We start from the raw sequence: 24,445 nt of genomic DNA, 5'->3' as shown, positions 1-24,445 counted from the left end.
TTTATAATAATATTTTTTTTATATATATATAACCAATAGCAACCATTTATAAACAAATATTTCTACTGTAAATTATCAAAATCCCTGTTTGAGCACTTCTATTATTTTTTTCTGGACAACCCTTATCACTTAGGGGTATGAAAAATAGATGTTAGCCGATTCTCATACCTACTGAATATGCACAAAAAATTTCATCAAAATCTGTCAAGCCATTTCGGAGGAGTATGGCAACGAAAACTGTGACACGAGAATTTTATATATTAGATAATATTAATTCAACTTACAAAATAAAATAAATAATAACAATATAAAATATCCAGACTTACAAACCGTCTCCGCTCAGAATTGTTTTTCTTATACAATGATATTATATCATTGAATTTAAGTCTAATACAATCCATTATACAAAGACCCACTTGTAATCTACTGTACACCAGAGCGACATCCACTTACCTGCTTTTTTAAACATGTGTTAATTTTTTTATTCCACTGTTATGTGCTCCTTAATTTGTCTAGAACATATATTTATTTGTTTGATTATTATATACCTACACTAAATATTTTAGATTCGTTTAAATTGTAAGTTTCATTCACGGACTTAAGGTACCTAATATTATAAGAATTTAATAATAATATGTTCACTTTATCAAAAATTATATAAACTTTGTTTTAATAGTAATTCATTATAACTTTACTTTAGTTAACATTTAAAATATATATAATAACCATTCACATTTAAATAATTAATGATCTCTAAATAAGTTTGAATTGCGAATAAAAATAATATTTTTACAATGGAATTGTTTTTATTTATTTATAGAATAATTCTAAAACCGTTATTTTTAGTTAGTCAGATTACTTGACATAATAATAAAAAGGGCTACCTATACGTTGGTACTTGAAAGTATAATATGTTATTTATATTTACAATAACAAAATATTATAATTCTATTGTTATTTATTCGTATACGCAAATATAATATAATATAGTATACAATAAAAGTTATATTTAAAAGTAATTTATTTGATACATTTGTTAAATTTAAATATTTATAGTTTTTTAAAAATATATATGAATTATTATAAATTTATATTAAATGTATTACAAATATTTTAATTAAACAAAAAAAAAATAATTAATCAATATGAGTTACATTGAAAAATGTTGTGTGGGTATAATATTATTATGTCTTTATTTCCAATTTGATTTGCTTTAGGCGATTTTAATTAAATTAAATTTACAATTTATTTTCAAAAAATAATGTCTTAAGAATCACAATATATGTATAATAAACTTTAATCTATAATACTCATGCAATATTGTATCTCGTGTCTTACCTATATTAAAAATTAACGTATCTGTTCAATGTCTGTCATTATGTATCTACCGGTGGGTTGAGATTCAACGTTATTTCATAAAATGATTTACATAGCATACCGAACATTGATTATAAGATGGCAGTTTCTTAAACTTTCATTTCATGGAATTTGTGTAACTAAAAACTTTTTGAACTTTACTTGTCAACTTCTTTAATGAGGTATATTCTAGTCAATTGTTAATATTTTCATATTTGCCCATTATTAGTCGTAACAATTTTTTATTTAAATTTATAATATTGATTATGCGTACCTACCACAGTCGCTTGTATTTTCGTGATTTATTTACTTAATATATATATATTATAATATTATTTAGAAACTATGTAATTCGGTGTAACGCACCGCCTCATGCACTTGAAGCTAACTTTGGTCGAGTTACTTTAGATATATAGTTATGATATTTATGATATCACATATCATTTTAATACCGATGCGTTCTTTTTCCAGGAATAGTGCGGTTAATTACTTTATAATCCTCATTTACATTTTGCATGTACTGTAATAGACAGAATCAATTTAGGATGCTGCGCAAATTACTCCAAAAGTTTAAACTGAAACGAGCTGCCGGTTGCGTTGCATTAGCAAAATGTTCCTAGCTACACTATCTAAGTTTATATTAAATGAATGTGCACAATTTGATTGGCAATTGCTGATTACAACAACAACAACAACAACAACAACAACAACAACAACAACAATAGCAACGATGTACTGCAGAGCAGATGTTGATGGCGCAGCAATAATTATTATTGGTAAAAAATACCTATAGTAAATACTAGGGTTGGGCCGATACCTCTTTTTACCAATATCCGATATTCCGATTCATGCAACCGATAAAAAACCGATACCCGATATATTTGTAAACCAACATTTACAGCATAAACAATGAACCGATATTAAAATATCACCGATACTATCAGCCGAAATAATATTATTATTTTACATTTAACCATTACAATTTATAATCAATGCTATTATACTGATAGATTTGGTTTTTTTTTTTTTTGGTATCGGTTCAAATATCGGTTAAAAAAAAACCGATACCGATAAACCCGATACCACCAATATCGGCCGATATCGAGTATCGGTTTTAGTATCGGCCCATCCCTAGTAAATACTATATTATAGTCGATTTTCATTAAAATAAAAAATCATAATAAATAAATAGAAACGAAAGAGACCGTTTGGCCGAAAATCAACAATCATAATTTATAGCACTCACTTCTTCGTCGGTGGCAAAGTCCCCGGAAAACGGCGAGCCTGGAGGTCCTGGTGGTCCGGGTGGTCCTCTGATCGACTCTCCCTGTCGATTTCAAACAAATTTAGACCGTGATCGTTGTGCGCAATCCGCATTTATCAGTCAATTATTATTGTTGTCATTATTACAGTTCGGCGGCAAACCTCGGCGAGTCACTAACGAGGAGCTGGTTGTTAAGCGTGTAGCTTTAATGGTCCATTAGATCCATGCACGGACACACAACCGTCGCAGTGTTCGCCGGACCGATTCGTAATAATAACAATCGAAAAAATTAGATTAATGTGAAACTCACCTTTTGACCGGCATCGCCTTTATCCCCTTTGATGTTGGGCGTCTGATAGCTATGGTTTTCTATAACACAAACAATATATTCGGTTTTAGGAGGAAATTTAGGTAGGTAAACCATACTGATGACCACTGACGATGCGTCAAACGAACATTGGTAGTTAACTGCATTTCGGATGCAGTTTTATACGCACGCATTCCGTCATTATTGGTAGCGTATCGTTTTAAAAATCTTTAAAAGTCTGTTTTCCGGTTGAGTCATTGGATCACATGACTCACAACGCATTATTAGCGGTCACTACTAAATAATATTATGTTCAATTCAAATAAAAAAGGCTGTTTTTAAATTTTTTTTTTAACCGAAGCAGTTTGACACCATCAATGATGATCGGAGTATGAAAAATATTTAACCTTATTAAGATTTAGCTATATATTATACATATTAGGTACATGTTACGTATAATCTTTACAATATCACTATGTCACTATGTATAATAATATATTATAGAATTTCGCCATTGATAGAGGTAATTTGAAAGATCTCTGAAATTTGAACATTTTGTTTTTATTAGGTTATTTTTAATTATCTGTGTAATTTAAACTTTAAGCCAATTAAACCATACAAATTGCTGGAAATTAAATAGACTGAAAAAAATGTCTTTCAAAATTTAAAACCTTCCAGTATAAATCGAGTTGGTTGTCTAAAGACTAACCTAATCTCAAGTATTAAGTATTAAGTATTAAGTAACCAGCTTAAAAAAAACAAAACTAATAAAAAAATACTATCGCTTTAGTTTTTTTAACGGGAATAATAAATATTTACGTAGAGTACATTATGTGAGAGATAGTGATAACAAATATCAACGTGAAATCGTCATAATATTATAGTAAGAATCCCGATAAAGTTATAATCGGATGAAGTAATAATATTATGAAACGGTCTACAAGTCGACCAATAGTATTAAAAAATGAAATCTAAATGCTTTGGAATATTTAGGCGCCTTTGAAAGTCCATATAGAGTGAAGTAAATTGGTAAATCGTGTACCTATGAAGTTATCGAAAACGTAACGATGCATTGACTTAACAATGGCGTATAAGCTATGTAGGTATGAGCTGTGGATGTGGAGTGCCTTGATCCGAAACTGCTTTGTATAGACTTGTATAGTCGATCCCAATTTACGATATTCTGGTTTGATCGTATGGTGAAAAAAAAAATGTAAAATAGTATGGTGCTTTTGAGTAAATATTATAGAAATGCCCAGAGGGATTAGCACTGAAACACCATGTGGGAACTAATCAGAACCTGTCGGTCGCAAACAATACGTGCTTAAAGCGACTAACAACATCACAAAAATAATTTATCTTGATATTGTAGTAGTTTAATCGTTATTGTTGTTTTATGTTTCGTGGCCTTTTTTATCCGATTTAATTAGACGTTACACAACATTCTCATAATAAAGTCAAAGGTTTCAATTAATTTTCGTTAATGATTTCATCTTAAATGAGCGTGTTATAATTCTTAAATAGTAATACTTATTTGATATATGTCCAAAGCATTTTAAGATCAGTAAAATATTTTAAATAGTTTAGTAATTTTATAATTATTGCACTGTATTAATAATTATGAACAATATTTTGATTTTAATATAATTTTGGTAGGTTCTTAAAAACAATTTTGAAAATTTGTAAATTGCGATTAACCATTCATTTACAAAACACAGCTAATATTCTATATTATTAATTTATATTATGCAATTTTTGAAGTACCTATCGGAAATATAAAATGATGAATATACCATAGTTGAATTATACAATTTGTTTTTATGTTGTAATTTATTACATTAAAAAGTGTTAAATTATATTACCTATTAAATTATTTCACAAAATATATTATTTGGTACCTATTTGTATTATTAATTTATACACGATGCTTTTCCTTGGTTGTGACAATCAATAACTTTTTAGTTGCTTACTAGTCGGTTAATATTTTTGAAAAGCGTTTTTGGAAAATCATAAACGACATAATTATGCTGTTCCGTAGTTATTGTGTGTAGTAGTCTGGATTTATCACTTGTTACTTAGAAATATTAATTTGAACATTGAATTTAATTAGGCAACGTAACATTAATTATTGGTTGTATCTATACTCATAAATCACGTATATATAGTACTAGTAAGTTATTAGCACGCTCGTATAGTGTGTGCTAGCCTTAATTGTTTGTAATATAAACTTTATGGTGTCCTCCGTTGTTAAAATAAATAATGATGTTATATAGGTAGTAGGTACATGACAAAACACTAATTATACTCTTGTTAGCGGGTGTGAAGGTAAGTTCAATAATAATTCTTATGAACATAACATATTGTGTCAATTATCAAACTGCATAGGTAAGTTTAAATACATAAAATCATAATTCAGGATCACATCTATAATATAGTATAATGACAACGTACTATACAATATTATATTCAACTTTAATCTGAGTCATAAAATAGCAAAATTTATAATATGCACTCACTCGAATAATATTAAGGCTATACACGCATAATAATTATTATTTTAAATTGGGGGGGGGGGGGTGAATAGAAAAAGTATGATTTTATGCATCATACTTTTAATATTGAGCATATTATTATAATAATACACGTTTGGGCCATCCAAGTTAATGATTTTTGTCGCATTAATATTAATATCATATCATGAACACGTTGATTAATGACACTAATTTTATGATATACAATCAATTTTTTAATGACAACATTTACGTTTGTTCCTCCTATAATAGATGCCTAACGTATTTGTTCTAACTGCAGAGAAAAAGAGTTATTGATTTTCTCAGCGACGGTATCGTGTTTTTCTGTACCAATGATGATGTTTGGATTTTATGACATTGTGCACCACCACCAAATACCGAAAACTAAACACAGATAGCACTCGATACGAATGGGATATCATTGAGAAATCATGATAAATATTATTAATTACCTATTCTAACATAAAAATTATTTAAAAAAAAATAACAGAAAAATTACGATTAATAAATCGTCCGTCTGGTTGGGTGGTAAATTATTGATAATATTATAATGGTTAAAAAAATGCATAATAATATACTCGTTAGGTCAATATTTTAATATCAGAATATTTCACCATAAATTTATTTATATGAATCATCAACCGTGTAGTGCAATAATATCAAAACAGCATTATTCAAAGTGAATAAAACGATCAAAACAATAATACACCGAAAACGCATTATGGCAATTAAGATGGTTTGAGTGGCGCATAGATCAGATAAATTATTATATCCCTAATAATGGACCCGTCTCACAAACACGAGAGCGGCCGACTAGACAGTGACTACATCTCTGTTAGATCATCCGACAAAGAACACACTTTTGAATGATGTGTGTTCAGTGCTTTCTCGCTTTGCACCGCGTGACATAATAATAATATGGTTTTCCTCTACGGGACAAATGGGAAAGAAACGAGTGTTCCAAACGACGTTTGCGCCAATTGGTCAAGTCTCGGCTTGCCAGACTCGAGACAAGGATAATAATATTATAAACTGACGAATGGCGATCATAATAATATACTCGTTCGCACCTACGACTGCGCGCAGATGAAACAAGCCTGTTTACAAGTTATTGCCCCCCGGACAAGTCGCTACAGTTTAAAGGCAAACAATGCGTAGATGGCGTGCTATCAAAATAGGTAATGATTAATGGTAAGTGTTTGTTGCACTGCCACAACCATGCACGATGACAAACGATAAAAGTAAGTTGTCTCGTTTTATGAGAACCCCTAAAAACACCGTTTGGTTAAAAATATAAGACCATTACCCGCCGGGCATAAAAAAGAGAAATGTGTTTGATGTTTCAAAAATAATTTTAGGTGACGTGACTCTGCAGGCCGGATATATTGAATGAAACCTATAAAGTCATACCTATATTCTTAATAGGTAGGTACCCGGAAAATATCGTAATAGTTATGCTCAACTAACATACTTCAAAATTAAACATTAGAGTACATAGTACCAAAAGAGTGCGGATTTTAATGTCAATTGAATATTAATTCTGGTTGATCGTTTGACATGCTTTATGATTTTGAGTTTTGACTGCATAAATTTATAATATTTTAATAAAAAATTAAGCGTTTTCTTGAAATTTCCAAAAAACTTTAAAAATAATATTTTGTCGACATACAAAAAAAAAGAATAATTCTATTTTTATTAATTTTCATTTTTAGTTTCTTATTTTTCGATTGATATTGTAATAAATTTGCATAGGTATATACACTGATTTTTTGGGTATGTGCTGCAGTTATGATACCTATATTCTATATTTAATGGAAATTGTCTTTGATATTATTTTTTTATAGAATATTAATTATAACTAGCTATAGGCTGGTTTTTATTGCATATAATGTTGCCACTAAAACAATTTTAATATCGGTTTGGAAATTTGTACAAATAAATAATAATAATAAAAAAAAAACAATATTCAAATTCGCATAAATACAAAATCAATGTCTACTTATGATCGTATTAGAAACGTTTTTTTAAAATAATTCATATTTTTAATTTAAATACAAGTAGGTATACCTAATACCTATATGAAATAAATCAAACTAAACTACCTATATATTATATATAAAAAAATATTATTGTTTACCTACGATGTACAAACAGTCTGAATTATTTGGTTAAAATAACATGCATATTTGTGAACTGCATTATTAAAGGATGTAATACTGAGTATTACACATTTGGTTCAATGTTTAATTAAAATGTAGACTTTAACATATGACAAAAAAAATTGTAACTAAAAATATATTCACAGAAAAAATGTGATGGTAAAATTTGACTTTAGTATATTTATTTTAAATACGTTAAATCGATTTTTAACCGGTGTTTAATTTTAACCGTGGATGTTACAGTGAAAAAGTATTCATCTGATGGGATATACTCGTATTATTATTATTAGGTATTAAATTGTTCGCTGAAAACAATATTGTTTTATATGTATTTAATTCCTGCTAGCTGCTGTATAAATTGCTTATAGAGATTATATTTTAATTTATTTTTCCAGAAAGATAATATTTTTGCCGAGTCGAGTACATACGCGCGTTATAATGACCATACTAAATTGTAATGTTTTCAATTATCTTGTTGATAAAGTATACCCCGAATAGTTCAAAAATAACTATGCATATTCTAAGGATACTAAACTGAATTTTAGGAAAAAGCCAATTTAATATTTTTATTATTGCTGTTACGAACCCGTTTGAAATATTAGGAATATTATATTATTGTGTAATATTTTTATAATAAAATATATTTTGATCCCGTCAATGTTTTTTATCATGTTTAAACAAACACGTTTGTAAAAATGAACCGACGGTTCATTATAATATATAGTATAATATAACACATGTTTTTATACACCTACTAATCAGTATATACGATGTAATGATGCATATCTGTATAATAATTATATAATATTATAACATTATATTGAAAGGCCAATAATGATAATATTATTATTTGTTTGCAGGAAACACGCAGACTGTAAGTCATTTAAATAAAACATTACTCGTGTTGGTCGCGTACATTATAACTATAGATTTATAACATATTAACATGATAATAATATGTAGGCACCTAGGAACGTATGTTGGGAGATCTGTACGTTCATAAATTATATTAGCTACTCGAATTCGTACAGTAATAATAATTATAAAACAATATCAATTAATTTTGAAATTGAATTCGTTTTCATAGTTTTCCATTTCCAAATGGGATTAGCGATATTCTCAATGTGTGCATGTTATTAATTAGAGTATATTGGTAGGTAGGTATAGGTAGGTAGGTGCTTGAACTACAAAGTGTAGGTAACCATATTATGTTAACTTATTATTAATGTATGCGTTCGAAAAAACTTTTAGGTTTTCGGAAATAGTCAAATGTAAATATGTTTGTGAGGGCCTGCAAGCTGACATACGCGTAATATGGTTAGTGTCAATATGAAAAGACGAAATTAGTATTATAGTGACATTATGTATAATATACATTTTCCCTTCCATCACTAATCCAACCACACCGTTGTTAATCAAATCGTTATAAAATAAGTTCAGAAATGTGATATCATTTTGATCATCTTAAATATTATAAACTAAGATTCCAAGCGATTAGCGAAGTTTAGCTTCTGTTTTTACAATATGTGCACTGTGCAGTGTGTGCAGTACTCTGAGAAGGAGACAGTCATAATTTTTTCTAAAATTTAACGTCAAATATTTTGTTTTTGAATAGGTGTATGTATTATTATAAATATATTTTTGATTTCCTATACAAACCAAAGTGAGATTAAAAAGGAAAATTGCTTTATACATAGACAAAATTATCGTTTAACATTCAATGGAATATTATCATCCTACTAAAAAGATTTCTTTATATTAATATAATAAAGTAAATATGTATAAAACAAAGAAAATCGGTCTACTACATAGCAAGTTTTGTATGTACCTTCCTTATTACCTTATCACTAGAATAGACTTGTTTAATTTTGAATTCAATGATCCTCTTATTCAAACAAAAACCTATTGTGAGTAGAGTCCTGCTTATTCCAGTTCCTATTTCTATGGATATTTTATCCATTCTAATACAGCGAAATCTCTACTAACGGCCACCTCTAAATAGCGGATAAAATTTTATTGATTGAAAGTGTCCGATATTTAGAGGTATCCGTTATTCTCTGTAACTTTTTTCAAAAAAATTGTATGTTGTATATTGTATTGTAAGCTAATAATAATATTGTACCTATATTGAAATAAAATATAATATTATTTAGGAATTTATTGTAAATAATTTCAATTAGGATAATTTTTATTAGTCTTGTCTTTTCTCGGACTTCCTCTTATATTTGCTTTTTAATCTCGCCATTGCTATAATATTTTAGTATAAACTCCTTTGAAATAAAATATTAGTGTGGACTTTCAAACTTTTAGTCTAATCAAAGGATGTTTTAATTTATTAAACATACATATTCAAAGAAGAAACATTTTGTCAGTATTAAAGTCAGAATTGTTATTGTATCTAAATGTAAAAAATAGAAACCTTATTTAAATTAATGTAATTTAGATTTAATATAATTTATTTTATTCGAGATAATTACACATCGATAATAATAATACAATATATATGTATATATATATTAATATACTAATGTGTGTATTGTGCACGCCGTACCACATTGCACGTAAGCCGTAAATATTACATAGGCATTATATTTTGAATTCAACATTAATAGGTGTTTAATGGTAGAGTGTCGGTTCTGGAAAATAAAACTAATAAAACTTATAATAAAAACAAAAAAAATACCGTTCGATGGCGGTGGTGGCGGTGGAGCAGGTGGTCTGTCTGAGTAACCGCCGTTAGCCAGGTCTTCGGGATTTTCTGGTTCCTTGTCATCGTCTGGCTGCAATAAAAAAAAAAAAATAAAAACACATAAGTTTTATATTATGGCCGGCGGTAAGCTCTATGCCTCGGAGCTAGAAAATGAGAAATTAATTTACATGGTAGCTGGGCGTTTTATGATTACTGTGGGCTCCACAGGATTTTAACGATTCCCATGTAGAATCCGACAAATGGGCAGGCTGGGGCAGGCTGAAGTGTTACGCTCGGGGGGTTGTTTCTTATCAGATATTACGTGACCTGAAACTTGGCGTACCTCACACGAGCAGAGGCCGACTTTGGGCTTTATTGATCATTGGAGTGCATCGCAACTATACGGACGGAGAGTGGAACAATTTTACGATTCAGACATGAGAATAATAATAATAATTATAATAATAATAATAATAATAATAATAATAAGACATCAAAAACGAAAACCTCGTCCGTTTGAAAAATATTTTAAGTGCGGTTACAAACAAAACAGTACTTACGAAGATTAATCATTTCGAGAACTATAATAATTCGATCGCACTCGAATAACGCGAGTGTGCAACGATGATTCGCACTAGCCAGTGGGCTTGAATATTATAACGTGCCTAATAAATAATAATAATACATCAATCGCGTACTTAGATAATAATTATAAAATATAGTTGACACGAACGTACTACGAATAAGCTACATCATAATATTGAACTCGTCACTCGAATTTCATCTAGCCATTCCGCGAACGTATCGGTTATAATATCAATACGCATTATATGTATCTATTATTGAATAATATTATTTGTGTTGGTACTATTTAAAACTATTTGGTGTGTTGGTACTATTTTTTTTTCAATACATTTTTCGAAGAGAAGAGAATTTTTCGGACGACGCGCAGGAAGTCTTTACACGCGATAATTATACACCTTCCACGCGCGTCCGTGAAAACAGGGTACACTGTAAGACGTAAGTTAAATTACCCGAATATTACTCAGGACCCTATATAGATATTTTCGAATTCTGTCTGATGAACATGAAACTAGACTGTCGGATCATCTGCAATCTCGGGCAGACGGAATTCTAAAATACATATAGGTTACCGAGTATCTAACGCGTAGTTGGTAACCGAGTGGTACCCAGTTTTCGCGGACGCGCGGTGTTATCGCGAGTATTTTAAATATTATTACTACTATCACTATATATTATATTATGTTTAAATCGGACACTTAAAGTGGCTCGCCGAATAAATCCGAGCACCGCGCGCTTTGGCCGTATATCCGATGTTGTTTGTATTCCGTTCTGCAAACGGTCGCGTCGAAAGAGAGTACAAGTGTTGAAAAAACAAATAGCACTTAACCACGAAAACATGTGATGTGATGGCGGTTACACCGCGGTCACCATACGTCACCCGTCCGTCCGTTCCGAGTTCCGCGCCGCAGAGCACTTAACAGTTCACCGAGTACAACAACTCCTCACTAAATGCCGAGTTAAGTCCGGAAACGGAGGTAGGTAATAATTGTTGCTTTTGCTGAAAAAAAGGGATCGCTGGTGCTTTTCGTGCGCGACATATAATTCAAAGGGTCCACCGGCACAGGCTCGTTTGCGTGTTTTTAATAGCGCGAGATGACTGCATGCTCTCTTTTAACGTTTTTAAAACCGACGTCGGCAAGTAGGACGCGGACGAGCGAATCAGAGCCAGCGCGAACGCGTCCTTCTGCAAGATAGGTACGGCTAGCCTTAACCACTTCGCCATCGAAATATTATCGTTATATACCACGGTAACCGCGATGATCTGAGCCGAAATATATTGCGACGGGACGTTATAATAATCGTTATCGCCAACGATCGCTTTTCGAGGCTGGTGACCATATTTTTTGTTTCCAATTTAAAACAACCATGATAGCGCCCCGTCGCAATTAGAACGTTGTGTGCACTTTCGTCCTGCATTGCCTGATTTTGAATTCCGTAAAAATATAATATTTTACATTAAAATGTTACATATTGACACCATAATATTATATCATAGGTACCACTGTAACCGAAACCCCGTGTGGTACACATTTTAATCGCAGTAGGTGAATTGATTCCCGAGACCTACTTTAAGTATAAAGCCGGGTTCACACTATAACGTGACGTGTAAAATAATCACAGATACCTTAGTTACCAAACGATACCACATAGTTGAATATATTCAACTTTTGATCGTGTGGTTATAATTATGTGCGGAAAAGTGATAAATAAAATAAAATAATATTATGTTATCATCAGGTACAATATTCATAATATCTTTGATATTGCATTTTGGTTTAAACATAAAAATACGAAATCACATGACACGACAAGGTGTGAACCCACCATTAGTTGATTCCCGGGTCATTATAACCGCGGTATACTGGTAATCTCATTGCCAGATAACAATTTTTAAAAACAATGTGTTATACATTTTTAGGTACCAGATTACTAATTTTTTTTAGTAATACTTTTTTACCTAATTACTAATTTTTTTAATAATAAATTTTTACCTAGGCACTAAATTTTTTTATTAATAATTAACAAAAAGTTAAATGATTTTCAAAATATGAAAAACTTGTCAGCCAATCTCCTCGTGGTGTTTCTTGGGTTAGGCTAATAGGCTGAATATTTTACTAAATATTGAAAATAATATATAATGACCAGGGAGTCAACTCAACGGTATCAGTGCAGGTAAACAGGTACCCGGGAATCAACTCGTACACAGCCGTTTTAATAGTGAGATTATCACCGCGATAGAGAAATCAATTTTTGTGATTTATTCACAGGTGCCTGAGTGGTATTTTAAATTCACCGATTGCGATTAATCAACGATAAACAATAATTTAGGTATTAATATATTTCGTAAAATTCGCGTCGTTTACGTACCACCTAAGTATGTTGTGTTCTTGGGATATACTTTTGACGAGTAAGTGAATATACGACGCGATACATAGATACGTAATCGATAATTATTGGTGTATTGTTTCGTTCGGCGATGAGTGTAAATGGTTGTTGATATTGTTGTTGATGTTGTTGTCTATCGGCAGCAAACAACTATGATAAAACAGTATTTTCACGTATACTCCTGCGGAATAAAGAGGGGGAAAAAGAATGCAACGGATTTGGCATGGTTTTCATTTTAAACGGCGAGTTTGCTAAGCCTTTCGTTTGATTTATAGTCCCAATATTGTGCCAAAAATAATTGACAAGGTCCTCGTTGAGCCCGTGTACTTTCTGCAATATAAATGACTCGATTCGACGTGTCTCTTTCACTATTCCACTCCAGTCGCGCTGCCATCGCCGAATCGTCTTATTCCGAAAATACGATGAGTATATTTTAGCCATTATATGGTAGACCTTAACAATGATAAATTCATTTTTTTCCCATCGCAAGAAACAAAACGCACCACCGCAAAGCGTATTCCATTTTTATTTTTATTTTTTATTATTTTTTTCGTTACACTTTTGTTATCCAATATATTGTTATTATATAACTATATTGTACGTATATACACTTTCATCAACCAAACGCTGTACATGTCTATGGTTTTATACGTCGTTTTACCCTCTATACGATATAAAACAGATTGGCAATCCGATTAAAGAAAAATGAAATAGATATACACGGTGTGTATCAACTGTACATTTTTATCGTTAATATACAACAATAGAGGAAATTTGTGGACTGTGAAATTAGATTATCGGTAAGTATTTTTTTTTTTTAATCTGAAAGAAGATAATATAATAGTAATTGTCTATTGTGGATCGCACGATTTATTCAATCGAAATCGATATTATACATATCTACTATACTAATGGAAGGTCAGTAGTAAAACTTCGGTGCAATTTTACCGCAAAAAAGAGACAAAGGATTGAAAAAAAAAATAAATACAACATGCGATTTGAAATATACGCGAGTTTAAGCACGAATTTTTATCTAAATCTCGTGGACAACTACTGATAAGGATAATAATAATATGTTGCACTGTATAACGTAATGATTATAACGAACAAAATACGTACATTGAGTGCATTGAGTCGTCACAATTTCACTATAATGCACAACGCGTGACGCGTAGTCAGACGAGACGGTGGGTATATAAATTTATTTTTGCCACAATTTAAAAGTGTAAACAGAATGGCAGGTTTTTTCGTTTCCATTAGAATACAAAATGTAAATTGCTCGTTGTATTTAGTATGCTAAGTACGGGGAATCGTTCTGAAATTCCTTTTGTGCAATATAATATACTAGGTGCATGATAGTTGAATTTAAAATAAGCATAATTCGCAATACCCATGTCTTTGTACGAATTAAATAGGATTGTCCATATTCGAAATTGAACCGGATGTAAATGCTTTGTACGTTTGTATTAGAATTCAAACCTATAGAAACGCGTGTATTAGAGTATTATGATTACATTGAGTTCTGCTCTCGTGTTACACAAATTGACGGCCATTATCATGGCTTTGTAAATAAGGTAATTTTCTTTTCAGCGGTCCTCTCCTAGGCACTGTTTGTATTGTTATTTATATATTACATCGTGTTAACTGTGTAAATTGGTAAATAAATAGGTAAACGATACGCCAAGACGGAAGAGTGAATCTCGTTCCTGTAATTATTGTTATAATAGTAACCTAAATGATTTAATTGCAATCAATGGTTAAATTTTAGTGAAAACATTATATACCAAACATGCATGATTCATGTAATCGTGTATATTATAATTTTAACTTAAGCGTTCATTAAAAAATAGTAGAAAACACTCCATCAATAAAATAATAATATATTCTATGCAAACTTGAAAGAAGTTCATAATTAGTTTCATTAATCAAATGTTAGGCTACACGTTTCAAATAAAACCATAACGCGACTACACAAACATTTTTAATTGGAACTGATGTATAATTATTGTAGGATTAATACATTTTTGACATATTATAATCACATGCATTTTAAATTCCCACAAACTAAAAAATATTCTATTAATTATGTTATGAAAATTACTAAATACCCAAGTAATAACAAAATTCAAATTTCTGATTATTCAGTTAGGATAATACATATTAAGAGAATCACAATTCAAAGTATTTAAATAGGTTTATTATTTTATACTTCGAAATACTTTAGACACTTTAATATTCATGACGTGGTTGTGAAATAATTTAGTTTTTCTTATCTTAATATTAAAACAAATATTTCGGAGAATTTAGACGCTAAATGTTGTTCATATATATAGTTAAAAATGCAACAATTATCAAGTAATGCAAATAATTTCTTTTTTTAATTTTATAATTATTATTGATTATCTCGTTATTCAAACAATACAATCCATCTACCTGCAAACATTATTGCAGTATTATGTATCGAAACATCGTATTAACAAATACTAATTAACATTTCAAGTGCTTGGTAATTGTTTTCATAATATTATGCATTGATATGTGCGATGAGTGTTATTTGTTTAGTACATAAATATATATTTTATAGGGTGAGGTGAGTAATAGTTATGTTTTTCACATTTCGTACTAAAAATAAAGGAGGTGAGTATCTAGCAGACGTTTTAGCGTTTTGGCGGTCCACAAGAGTACGAAACTGGTACGGCAAAAGGTCCCAACCGTGTAGTTTTTTGCCGAAACACGAACGAGTGCCTAAGAGGAATTTCGTTTTTGAATATTCCGAATTTCGACGTGGAACAGTGCCCTCGAGTAGCTTTAATTTTACTTTGAGCCGACGAAAAGCGAGGCAAACAAAAAGGTATAATACCTACCTACGTAGGTATATAATATATTATATGACCATTCGACTTAATACTACCAAACGTGGTAGAACTGGACTATTATTATTTATTTAATTCATTTTTTACTACCATAATAGGTATACATTGATTTCTATTTCTGGTACTTTTACGTTCAGTAATTTCACGGGCCGTGGCAAACAAAAATGTATACCTACCTACATAAATACTTGATTTATAAGGGAAACGGTATACAAAAAAAAATATATATATATGATAATAATATTCGCAGGACTTTTTGTGTGTACGATTTGTGGTCACCAGCCAGTTTCCCGAAAACGACAATCTTATTTAGAATACTGTGGAATCGCTGATTTTAAACTTCGCCCAAACCGTGTAATCTTTATGGGCCTTTTATCTGCCAAGATATTTTTGAAATTTGTTTTCTTTCTTTGTTTAAAGTTTCGCTATGAATGTCGAAGTATACTATTATTATATATTTTTTTTTTTTTTGCATGGAAGAGTTTTATGGGTTTGGGGCAGAGATAACAGAAACGGGCAAAGAACACAAAACACAAAAGTATACGGATTTAGATGTTTTAAAATGTTCGTTTGTATTTTCATTTTCAGTTATCGCACTAAAAAATATTGTCGTGAATCGAATATTGTGTGAGCTGACATTTTATAAAATATGTTAGAAATATAATACATATTTAATAGAAAAATATGGATCATCAAACATAAAAGATATAGTACTTCATAACATATCAGTTGAATAAATTGCTTAAATATTTAGATTTACTGAATTATAAAACACGATTAAATCAATATATAATATGTACCGGGTGGTTATTTTATCATTATTTAGATAGATACACTCTGTATTTGAAAAAGTATAAATGTTTTTGAAAAGAATTGTTTACACGATTTCTAGTTCTGAAAACAACATTTTTAAAATATTATATTTATCCTTATTTATCCTATATTTATTTTAAAAGTTTTTTTACTTTTTTACTGACAATATATACAGTTTTAATTTCATAATCAAAAGTATAATATTTTTATATATATAAATTGAATTTAGAACGAGTAGTTTACGATTCATAAGTATTTAATGTTTAGATGTGCAGAGTGGAGAGAGACATGGTTACCCCGCAAATGTTACTCCATTACTCCTCTCATAATAACTTTAAAATATACTTATAACTCATAAAATACTCATTTTAAATTCGATTTTTATGCATTGAAATAGGTGCTCAGAAAGATATTTTGCTTTCAAAGATGAAATTAAAATTCAAAGTAGTAATTAAAAAATTATAAGGATAAAATTATTTTCAAAAATATTAATACTTTTTGAATATAAATGTATTACGTATATAGGTAGTATAAACTACATTATGTAGGTACTTATTTATATGTTAAATGTGAACAAAAAATCACAATTATAAATTTGTAATATTTTATTTAAATCAGATCAATTTTTATGATTTGTAAACGTCGATCAGTTGTTTTTAAAAATAATACAAACTCTATTTTTACTGTTCTCCACTCATATACATAAATAATATAAATAAATATTGTAAATTATATTATAACTTATAAGTGCTTAGTGTATATCTTTAAATGTCCCTTTGGTCTCGATCATCAATAGCCATTTTGGCATTTTCCAAATAATATTATACCACCTACCACCTACGTTTAAACAATTTAAACATTTATTCAGCACACAGGTTCTGATGTTTACGTTGTGTTTAACGTTGTGTATTTCTAATTTTCTGTTTTACAAAATTGCACGTGTTATTTCAATTTTATTTTGTTAAAATGTAATAAAATCGAAGAGAAAACAGTTTACGGATGAAAGCTGATAAATAAATAATAACACAAATAAACTGTATAATTTATACTAAACAAGCATATCCGGTATAAATATTTTAAGCAGAACAAAGTTCACCAGTAATATTATGTATACATCAAATTTAGCATCTGTTTTATAACAAAATATCGCATAAAGCCCGGGTCCATGGATTCGAAAATCTATGACATTTTACATTTTTTTATTTATATTTTAGTCTACTCAAAGTTCAAATAAAAATTACTTTTAGTGGTATTTAAACGCTGTTATATTGTTTACGTTGTAATAATATTATATAATTTGAGTCAAATCACATGTTTTTCTCTCTATTTAATTTTATAATCTTATCACATGTATTCCCTGACTACATAGCTATTACAAATGTAAATAGAATACGATATGTATGATTTAACATAATATTAGCTACATTAAACGAGTTCTACTAGATGGCATCTGAGTGTTAAATTGGTTACTACATTTAGTATAGCTAACTAGTGTAAGAACTAAATTTAATTTTAGCCAATTTCTTATACACGAAGGTATGCACGTTGTAGAGAAAGTAACTCTATGTTGTTTTGAGTAGGAATAACTTTTATGTTCATTCAAAGGTAAGTTCTAGACATTTTACAATGTTAAAGGTATTATAGAAAATAACGTTATATCTAAACTTATAAACTCAATTTTGAAATATAATTCACTTAGTGATTGTTGCTATTAAACCATTACGACCGCATTGCAATACTGGTCAATGATGAACACCTGTAATGATGTTAAACCACTTAATAAATTCGAAATTCTAGCACGAATTAATGTATATTATGAATTTGTTTTGTTTTTAAATACCGCGTAGCTTATTCTACTTGGTATATGATATAATGTCTTTAAAAACTTGAAACCATTTATTTCGCTTCGTTTGAAATGAATTTTTTGGATCACTAGTTAAAAAAAAGCCTATTTATACACTTTTATTTAACATTTCAAACTTTATTTGCATCAATGCCCATTAAAAAAAAACTTTGGGTTCTGCTACAATATTATACATATATTATAGTATAAACTCTCTACGGGATTGGTATTATATTATATATTATGTTTTTTTTTTTTAGAAATTTTTGTTCACAATTAACGACTGTGTCTGGCTTTGGTTTTGTAATCTGCCTGAAAAATTATTGCGTGGTCTGTGACTATTATGCGACATCATTTGCGAACGTAATTAAAACATGGGAAAGGGCTATTTTAATTAAACGGGGTTAATGACTTTTTATTTGTGACTAGACAAAGAATTTGAGTACGAACTTATATAATCGTCGAGTGTCTGTTGAACACACGACAGGTGCCAGGTGTAACGAATTACCAGACTTGGCAAAAACTGAAATGCGTTAAAACACATCTGGACACACCAGAGGAGAGGTTCAGAGATATGAAAAAAAAAAATAATAATAGTAACAATAAAACAACGATATATTTATCTAATTACGTCATTAGCGTTTTTTTTTTTTGTAATCATTTTTATTTTCACGTTCATTTTTCATTTGGAAAAGGTAAAAAAAAAAAACAAAACGATTCATAAAATATAAAATAAAAAGGTGTATGTAGGTAACTTTCAAAAACTTAACCTCAGCGATTAAAAAGTCGATTTATTCTTAAAACGTCTAATTACATGTGTGGCATTATTTGCGATGCAAAAGTCAGTCGTTAGGGTTTTTCTTTTTTTTACAATCCTGTGTATTGTTGATTTGTTTTGTTTTGTTTTTTTTTTTGTTTTTTGGAATTACATTATTATATTATTATCACATGGACTCTTTGTACGTTATACATGTTACCCCGGGGACAAGGAAAAACCGACATCGGACTTTGAACGAAACAAAAAAAAATAACTAAATTATGTATAGAATACGTATATATAAGCCATAAATTACACAACTATCGAATTGACAACTTGAGTTGAATTTTTAACTTTAATTGCAGTTTTTTGTTTCCTAGTCTCCTATAAACAGGGTTATCTATTTAATTGTCTAAACTTATTATTTCAACAAGTTTCAATTTTTTGAAAATATAACACTTATTTTTTTTTGTATCAGTAAATTATATTTTGAAAAATAAATTTTATTTTTCCAAATTCTTTTAACGTTATCATTATTTAAATTTTTATACGATTGAACCAGAAGCTGCATTCTTAATTTCAAGAATATTTTTTTGAAGTTTCCTTTGATTTATAAAAATCGAATTATAAACGACCATAATGAATACTGAAGTCAAAAGTATTTAAAGTTTATAAATGACCTGAGTGGACCATCATTTTGTGGGGTGCCCCTGTGCAACTCTATAGTTTGCTTATGTAAACTTTAAAAATATTCTACAATCAAATAACTAAAAAATGTTATAAAAAAAGTTTGAAAGTATAATTTTCTTTCAAAAAAGTTTTTTTAGAATACCTATTAGGTACAACAAATCAAATAGAAAAATATATTTTCTGAAAAGTTATAATTTTTCGAAATAGTGAGCGTAGACACTTAAATCGAACACCTATAGCAGCTGATATTGTTTAATTATATTTAAGATTGGTACCTTATTTATTAAACAATTCGATTATTAACTTTTTGCATCATTAAATAAAATTTATGATAGTAATATAGTATGAATACTATAGTATGATACATTAATTTTGTTTTATATTAGATATAAATATTAACATATTGATTATGAACTCAAAAATCTGTTCAAAATATTTGAACTCTGTAACTATTGACATGTTTTAAACGTTAAATTAAAATATAATTTATATTTTTATTTTTATGCTTTTTTAAAATTTGAATGAACTAAAATGAAATCAGCGTTGGATCTACAATCCATTCCAGTAATTGAAATTAATTTTTAATAAATGCATGAAAAAAAAAATGTAAAACGTACAATTAATACATCTTAATATTAAATTAAACATAATATTTTTCAACAAGCTATTGTTTTTTTTTTTTTTAAATTTTAATGACATCGTTAATAACTTTACGTATATACCTACAACTATACAGTATAATAATTATTATTCTATGATTATTGACTCAGGAATTGAAATGTACTTACTAACTATATTTAAAAAAATACAAATCATTATTAAATAATATTATAATATGCAACCATATTAATATCGTCTTTGAGTATAATATTTTCAAAACGTGCGTCACGCAAACAAATACATTTATAAGCACTATAAGGCCAGAGCACTTAAGTCTTAAACAAAATACTGTGAAATATATAGTTGTATATGTAGGTTATACCTAGGTAACTACTTCTGCCTCACATGATAATGTACCATGGTATGTAAACCTCAATATGGCGATTAAAATGATCAATGTGTCGCGGTGTATCGCGAATTACGGGATTAATTAAGATGATTTAATGTATCAAATAAATTCGTAGTGTTCGCAATGTACCTAATAATATTATAATCTATATACCTACCTACGTTTGAATAATTAAATTTCTTGTAAATATGCTATAGAAACTTAGTATTTACCTACAGCACAAGTGCTCCAGCATTATGCACGATACAGGTGTACTCACAATGTCATGATATTATTATGTGATTGTAAACGCATTGAACTTAATATAATGTAGCTAAAAAATAACATAAAATTCCATTTTCGTCGTTCGGTCACGCGTCGCGTCCGGTTTTCATCGATGACGCAATATTAATATTATGTTCTTGATATTTTGTTTAATTTCTGAAAACAGTACTCGCGTCGTAATTGGCTTCAGTATACCTAGTAGTTGGTAGTTTGGTACAGTGAAGCTGCTCTAATCAAACCAATTAATAATAATATATTATGTATAACATGTAAATCGTACATTTAAAGTGATTCACCAAGCATGCTTACCCCCCTCCCATTTTCCCCTTCGAATTCATCCAAATATTGATTTTTGAAATTTTTAAATATACTCGAAGACCATAACATTTTCAAATTTTTCAATTTGGATGTAGTTCTTTAGGAGCGTCGACATCACCAGGTCTGTGACAAATAGTGTCACAGATTTCTAATACCCTCGAATGTTTTGAAAAAATAACCACCGAGAAAAATCACACGTCACATTGCGGGTCTGTCAGACGAATTAATACAATTGTATTGTCATAGTTCGAGATTAATACGAGGGAGGAAGAAGCGCAGTCAACGAATCTGTCGATAACTATACTATATACAGTGTAAACTATAATTATTATTATATAGACATATCATAGCCCATATAGGGTGATAATATTATTATGGTGAACATGACATTCCGCGGTCTCGTGCTGAATCATATTGAATCCCATTCTGTAGGCAAACTACAAACATACACACACACACTACAGCACGTGCCGTTTACCATATCCCACGTGATTCATTCGGTGTGGTGGTTAGCTATTTCCTTCTGCAGAGTGTGAGTGTGTGTTCTCCAGAGCTTCGAAAATTAATTCTATTGCTAATTAATGCTCGAGGGTTTGCGGTCTTGGATAAGTAAACATGGTTTGGGAGGAACTGGAAGACTACAACCATACTGTTACCCGATACGGGAGTGGGGGGTTGGTGGATAATACGCGGTAGGTTATTGGTCATTACGAAACTTTTTGTTATTGCCGAAACAATTACAATTTTTTTCTTGCCATAGTTTGCTTTATTAAAACCACTAATTCACATTCATTCGTATACAACACCACCACCACAGATGATACAAATTGGGATATCACGCACAATATTTGTTTTATTGTTATTATTCTGAACTCTGAAGTAAAATTGTTTGAATATTTTTATACGAAAATGTTTCGTGAAATGAACGCAGTAAATGTTATGAATAAAATAAAATAGTTCTGTAATTCAGACGAAATTTAAGAATAAAAATACTAAAAAATATATTTAGGTAATAATATTTTGGCGGATTACTTTTTAAAGTATAATAATTATTGCACAAAAAATTAAACAAAATTACCATCTGAAATTTAATGCTTTAAAATCTTTGAAGATATTTACATAATTATGCATTATTATTTCATAATGCCACTTTTAGAATTTATAAGCAATTTCTGGTTTGTTAAATGTAAAAAAAATAATGTTAAATTTGTTAAAATTGTATCACTTAATTCCTTACCTAATTTTAGAAGCTCTAATAAGGTTGCATTCGATATATTATCAAAATATTATTTATACGATCATAAATATAATATTATAAACAAAACTAGGTTCAATAAAAACACCTAAATATTTGTAAGTTTTCAAATGATGCAAAAAGTTTATGGAATATGTACATCATGGTTAAATAAACCTGCAGTAAAATCAACTAGGTATTAATTAATTAATTAATTATATTATTTATTTATTTATTTAATCATAAACAACAATCAAAAACATAATCATTAGTATTGTTAATGGTCAGTAGTTATAGAAAAACTCTTAATTATCTCAATAATTTGAAATTATTTACCTATTTCTCAACTTGCAATATAAAAATAATCCACATGATATATCCAAAACTGTTTAGTTGATAACATATTCAGATGTGATCCAATTTTTCACGAGTATTTAGTTCCATATTACCGTACATAATATTATAAAAATGTTTTAAATAATGAATTTTATATTTTGTTTTAAAAAGATTAGAAAAATACATTTTTCCAACCTATTTGAATGGTCAATTGTAAACATGACGTGTTCGTGTCACTAAGAACAAACTTGGTAGTTTAGTAAGTAATGAGGTTTAACAATTATTGGAATAACTTTAAAAAAAACTTATTTTTATTATATTATATTTTTATTTACGCAGAATTTCTTTTTTCCTTTTATATAATAATAAATTCAAACAAAATAATTTATTTGATTAGTATATCGATTTTTAAAGTAGGTGTGCTTAATTATATTTTATTATTTAAACTTTTTTTTATATAATTTAAACTTTTATTTTATTTGTAATTCATTCCGATTTTCAAAAGTTCAAATACAATAACTAACATAAAGCCATAAAGGTAAATTATTTATTTAGTTGTTAATTTAATGACAAAATTATACTAATTGAAAAGATTTTTTATAAAATTATATTATACATAATATTATTCATAGTATATTTTTGATTTTGAGACGAGCAAGGAAACTATTAGTTTTACAATGATGCGTTATTTTTATATTTCGAAAACATTTGGTAAAATAGCAATAATTCACATTTTCCATGTAATTTGTCATTTGTAAATTGACAGTAGAACAACGTATTTACAGAAAATTACAGAAAATTACACAAAAATATAATATTTCTAAATTTCTTTATGAAAAATTACGTCGATCAATTTTTGATGCCCTACGAGTTATATGAAATAATTTGTTATTTTGTGTTACGTAAATTGTGTTTCCATATTTATATTGTAGTTAGTAGGTAGTTATAGTTATAGTAGCATAATATTTTAGTTAAAAAAAATAAATAAATGTTTAATTAATGTATGAGAGCCTGGTTATCTCATTGACCAAT

General features: G+C 29.0%; 1 protein-coding gene across 5 annotated transcripts in view; it reads right to left on the bottom strand.

Annotated features, from left to right (window-relative positions):
* LOC100573836 (collagen alpha-1(XVIII) chain) overlaps positions 1–24,445 on the bottom strand; it is a 285,075-nt gene that overhangs the window by 35,258 nt on the left and 225,372 nt on the right. For 4 of the 5 annotated variants that reach the window (XM_029488395.1, XM_029488396.1, XM_029488397.1 and 1 more), the window contains 3 exons: positions 10,301–10,397; positions 2,931–2,989; positions 2,603–2,683 (listed from right to left, as the gene is read on the bottom strand). In XM_029488395.1, the coding sequence (XP_029344255.1) occupies positions 2,603–2,683; positions 2,931–2,989; positions 10,301–10,397 (237 nt within the window). Of the gene's footprint in view, positions 1–2,602; positions 2,684–2,930; positions 2,990–10,300; positions 10,398–10,494; positions 10,545–24,445 lie in introns of those variants that run through there. The other variant, XM_029488399.1, reaches the window with a different exon arrangement.

This window comes from Acyrthosiphon pisum, chromosome A1, assembly GCF_005508785.2.
Source record: "Acyrthosiphon pisum isolate AL4f chromosome A1, pea_aphid_22Mar2018_4r6ur, whole genome shotgun sequence".
Classification (NCBI taxonomy): Eukaryota; Metazoa; Arthropoda; class Insecta; order Hemiptera; family Aphididae; genus Acyrthosiphon; species Acyrthosiphon pisum.
The sequence above is the reverse complement of the archived record's forward strand: the minus strand, read 5'-3'. Positions and strand labels throughout refer to the sequence as shown.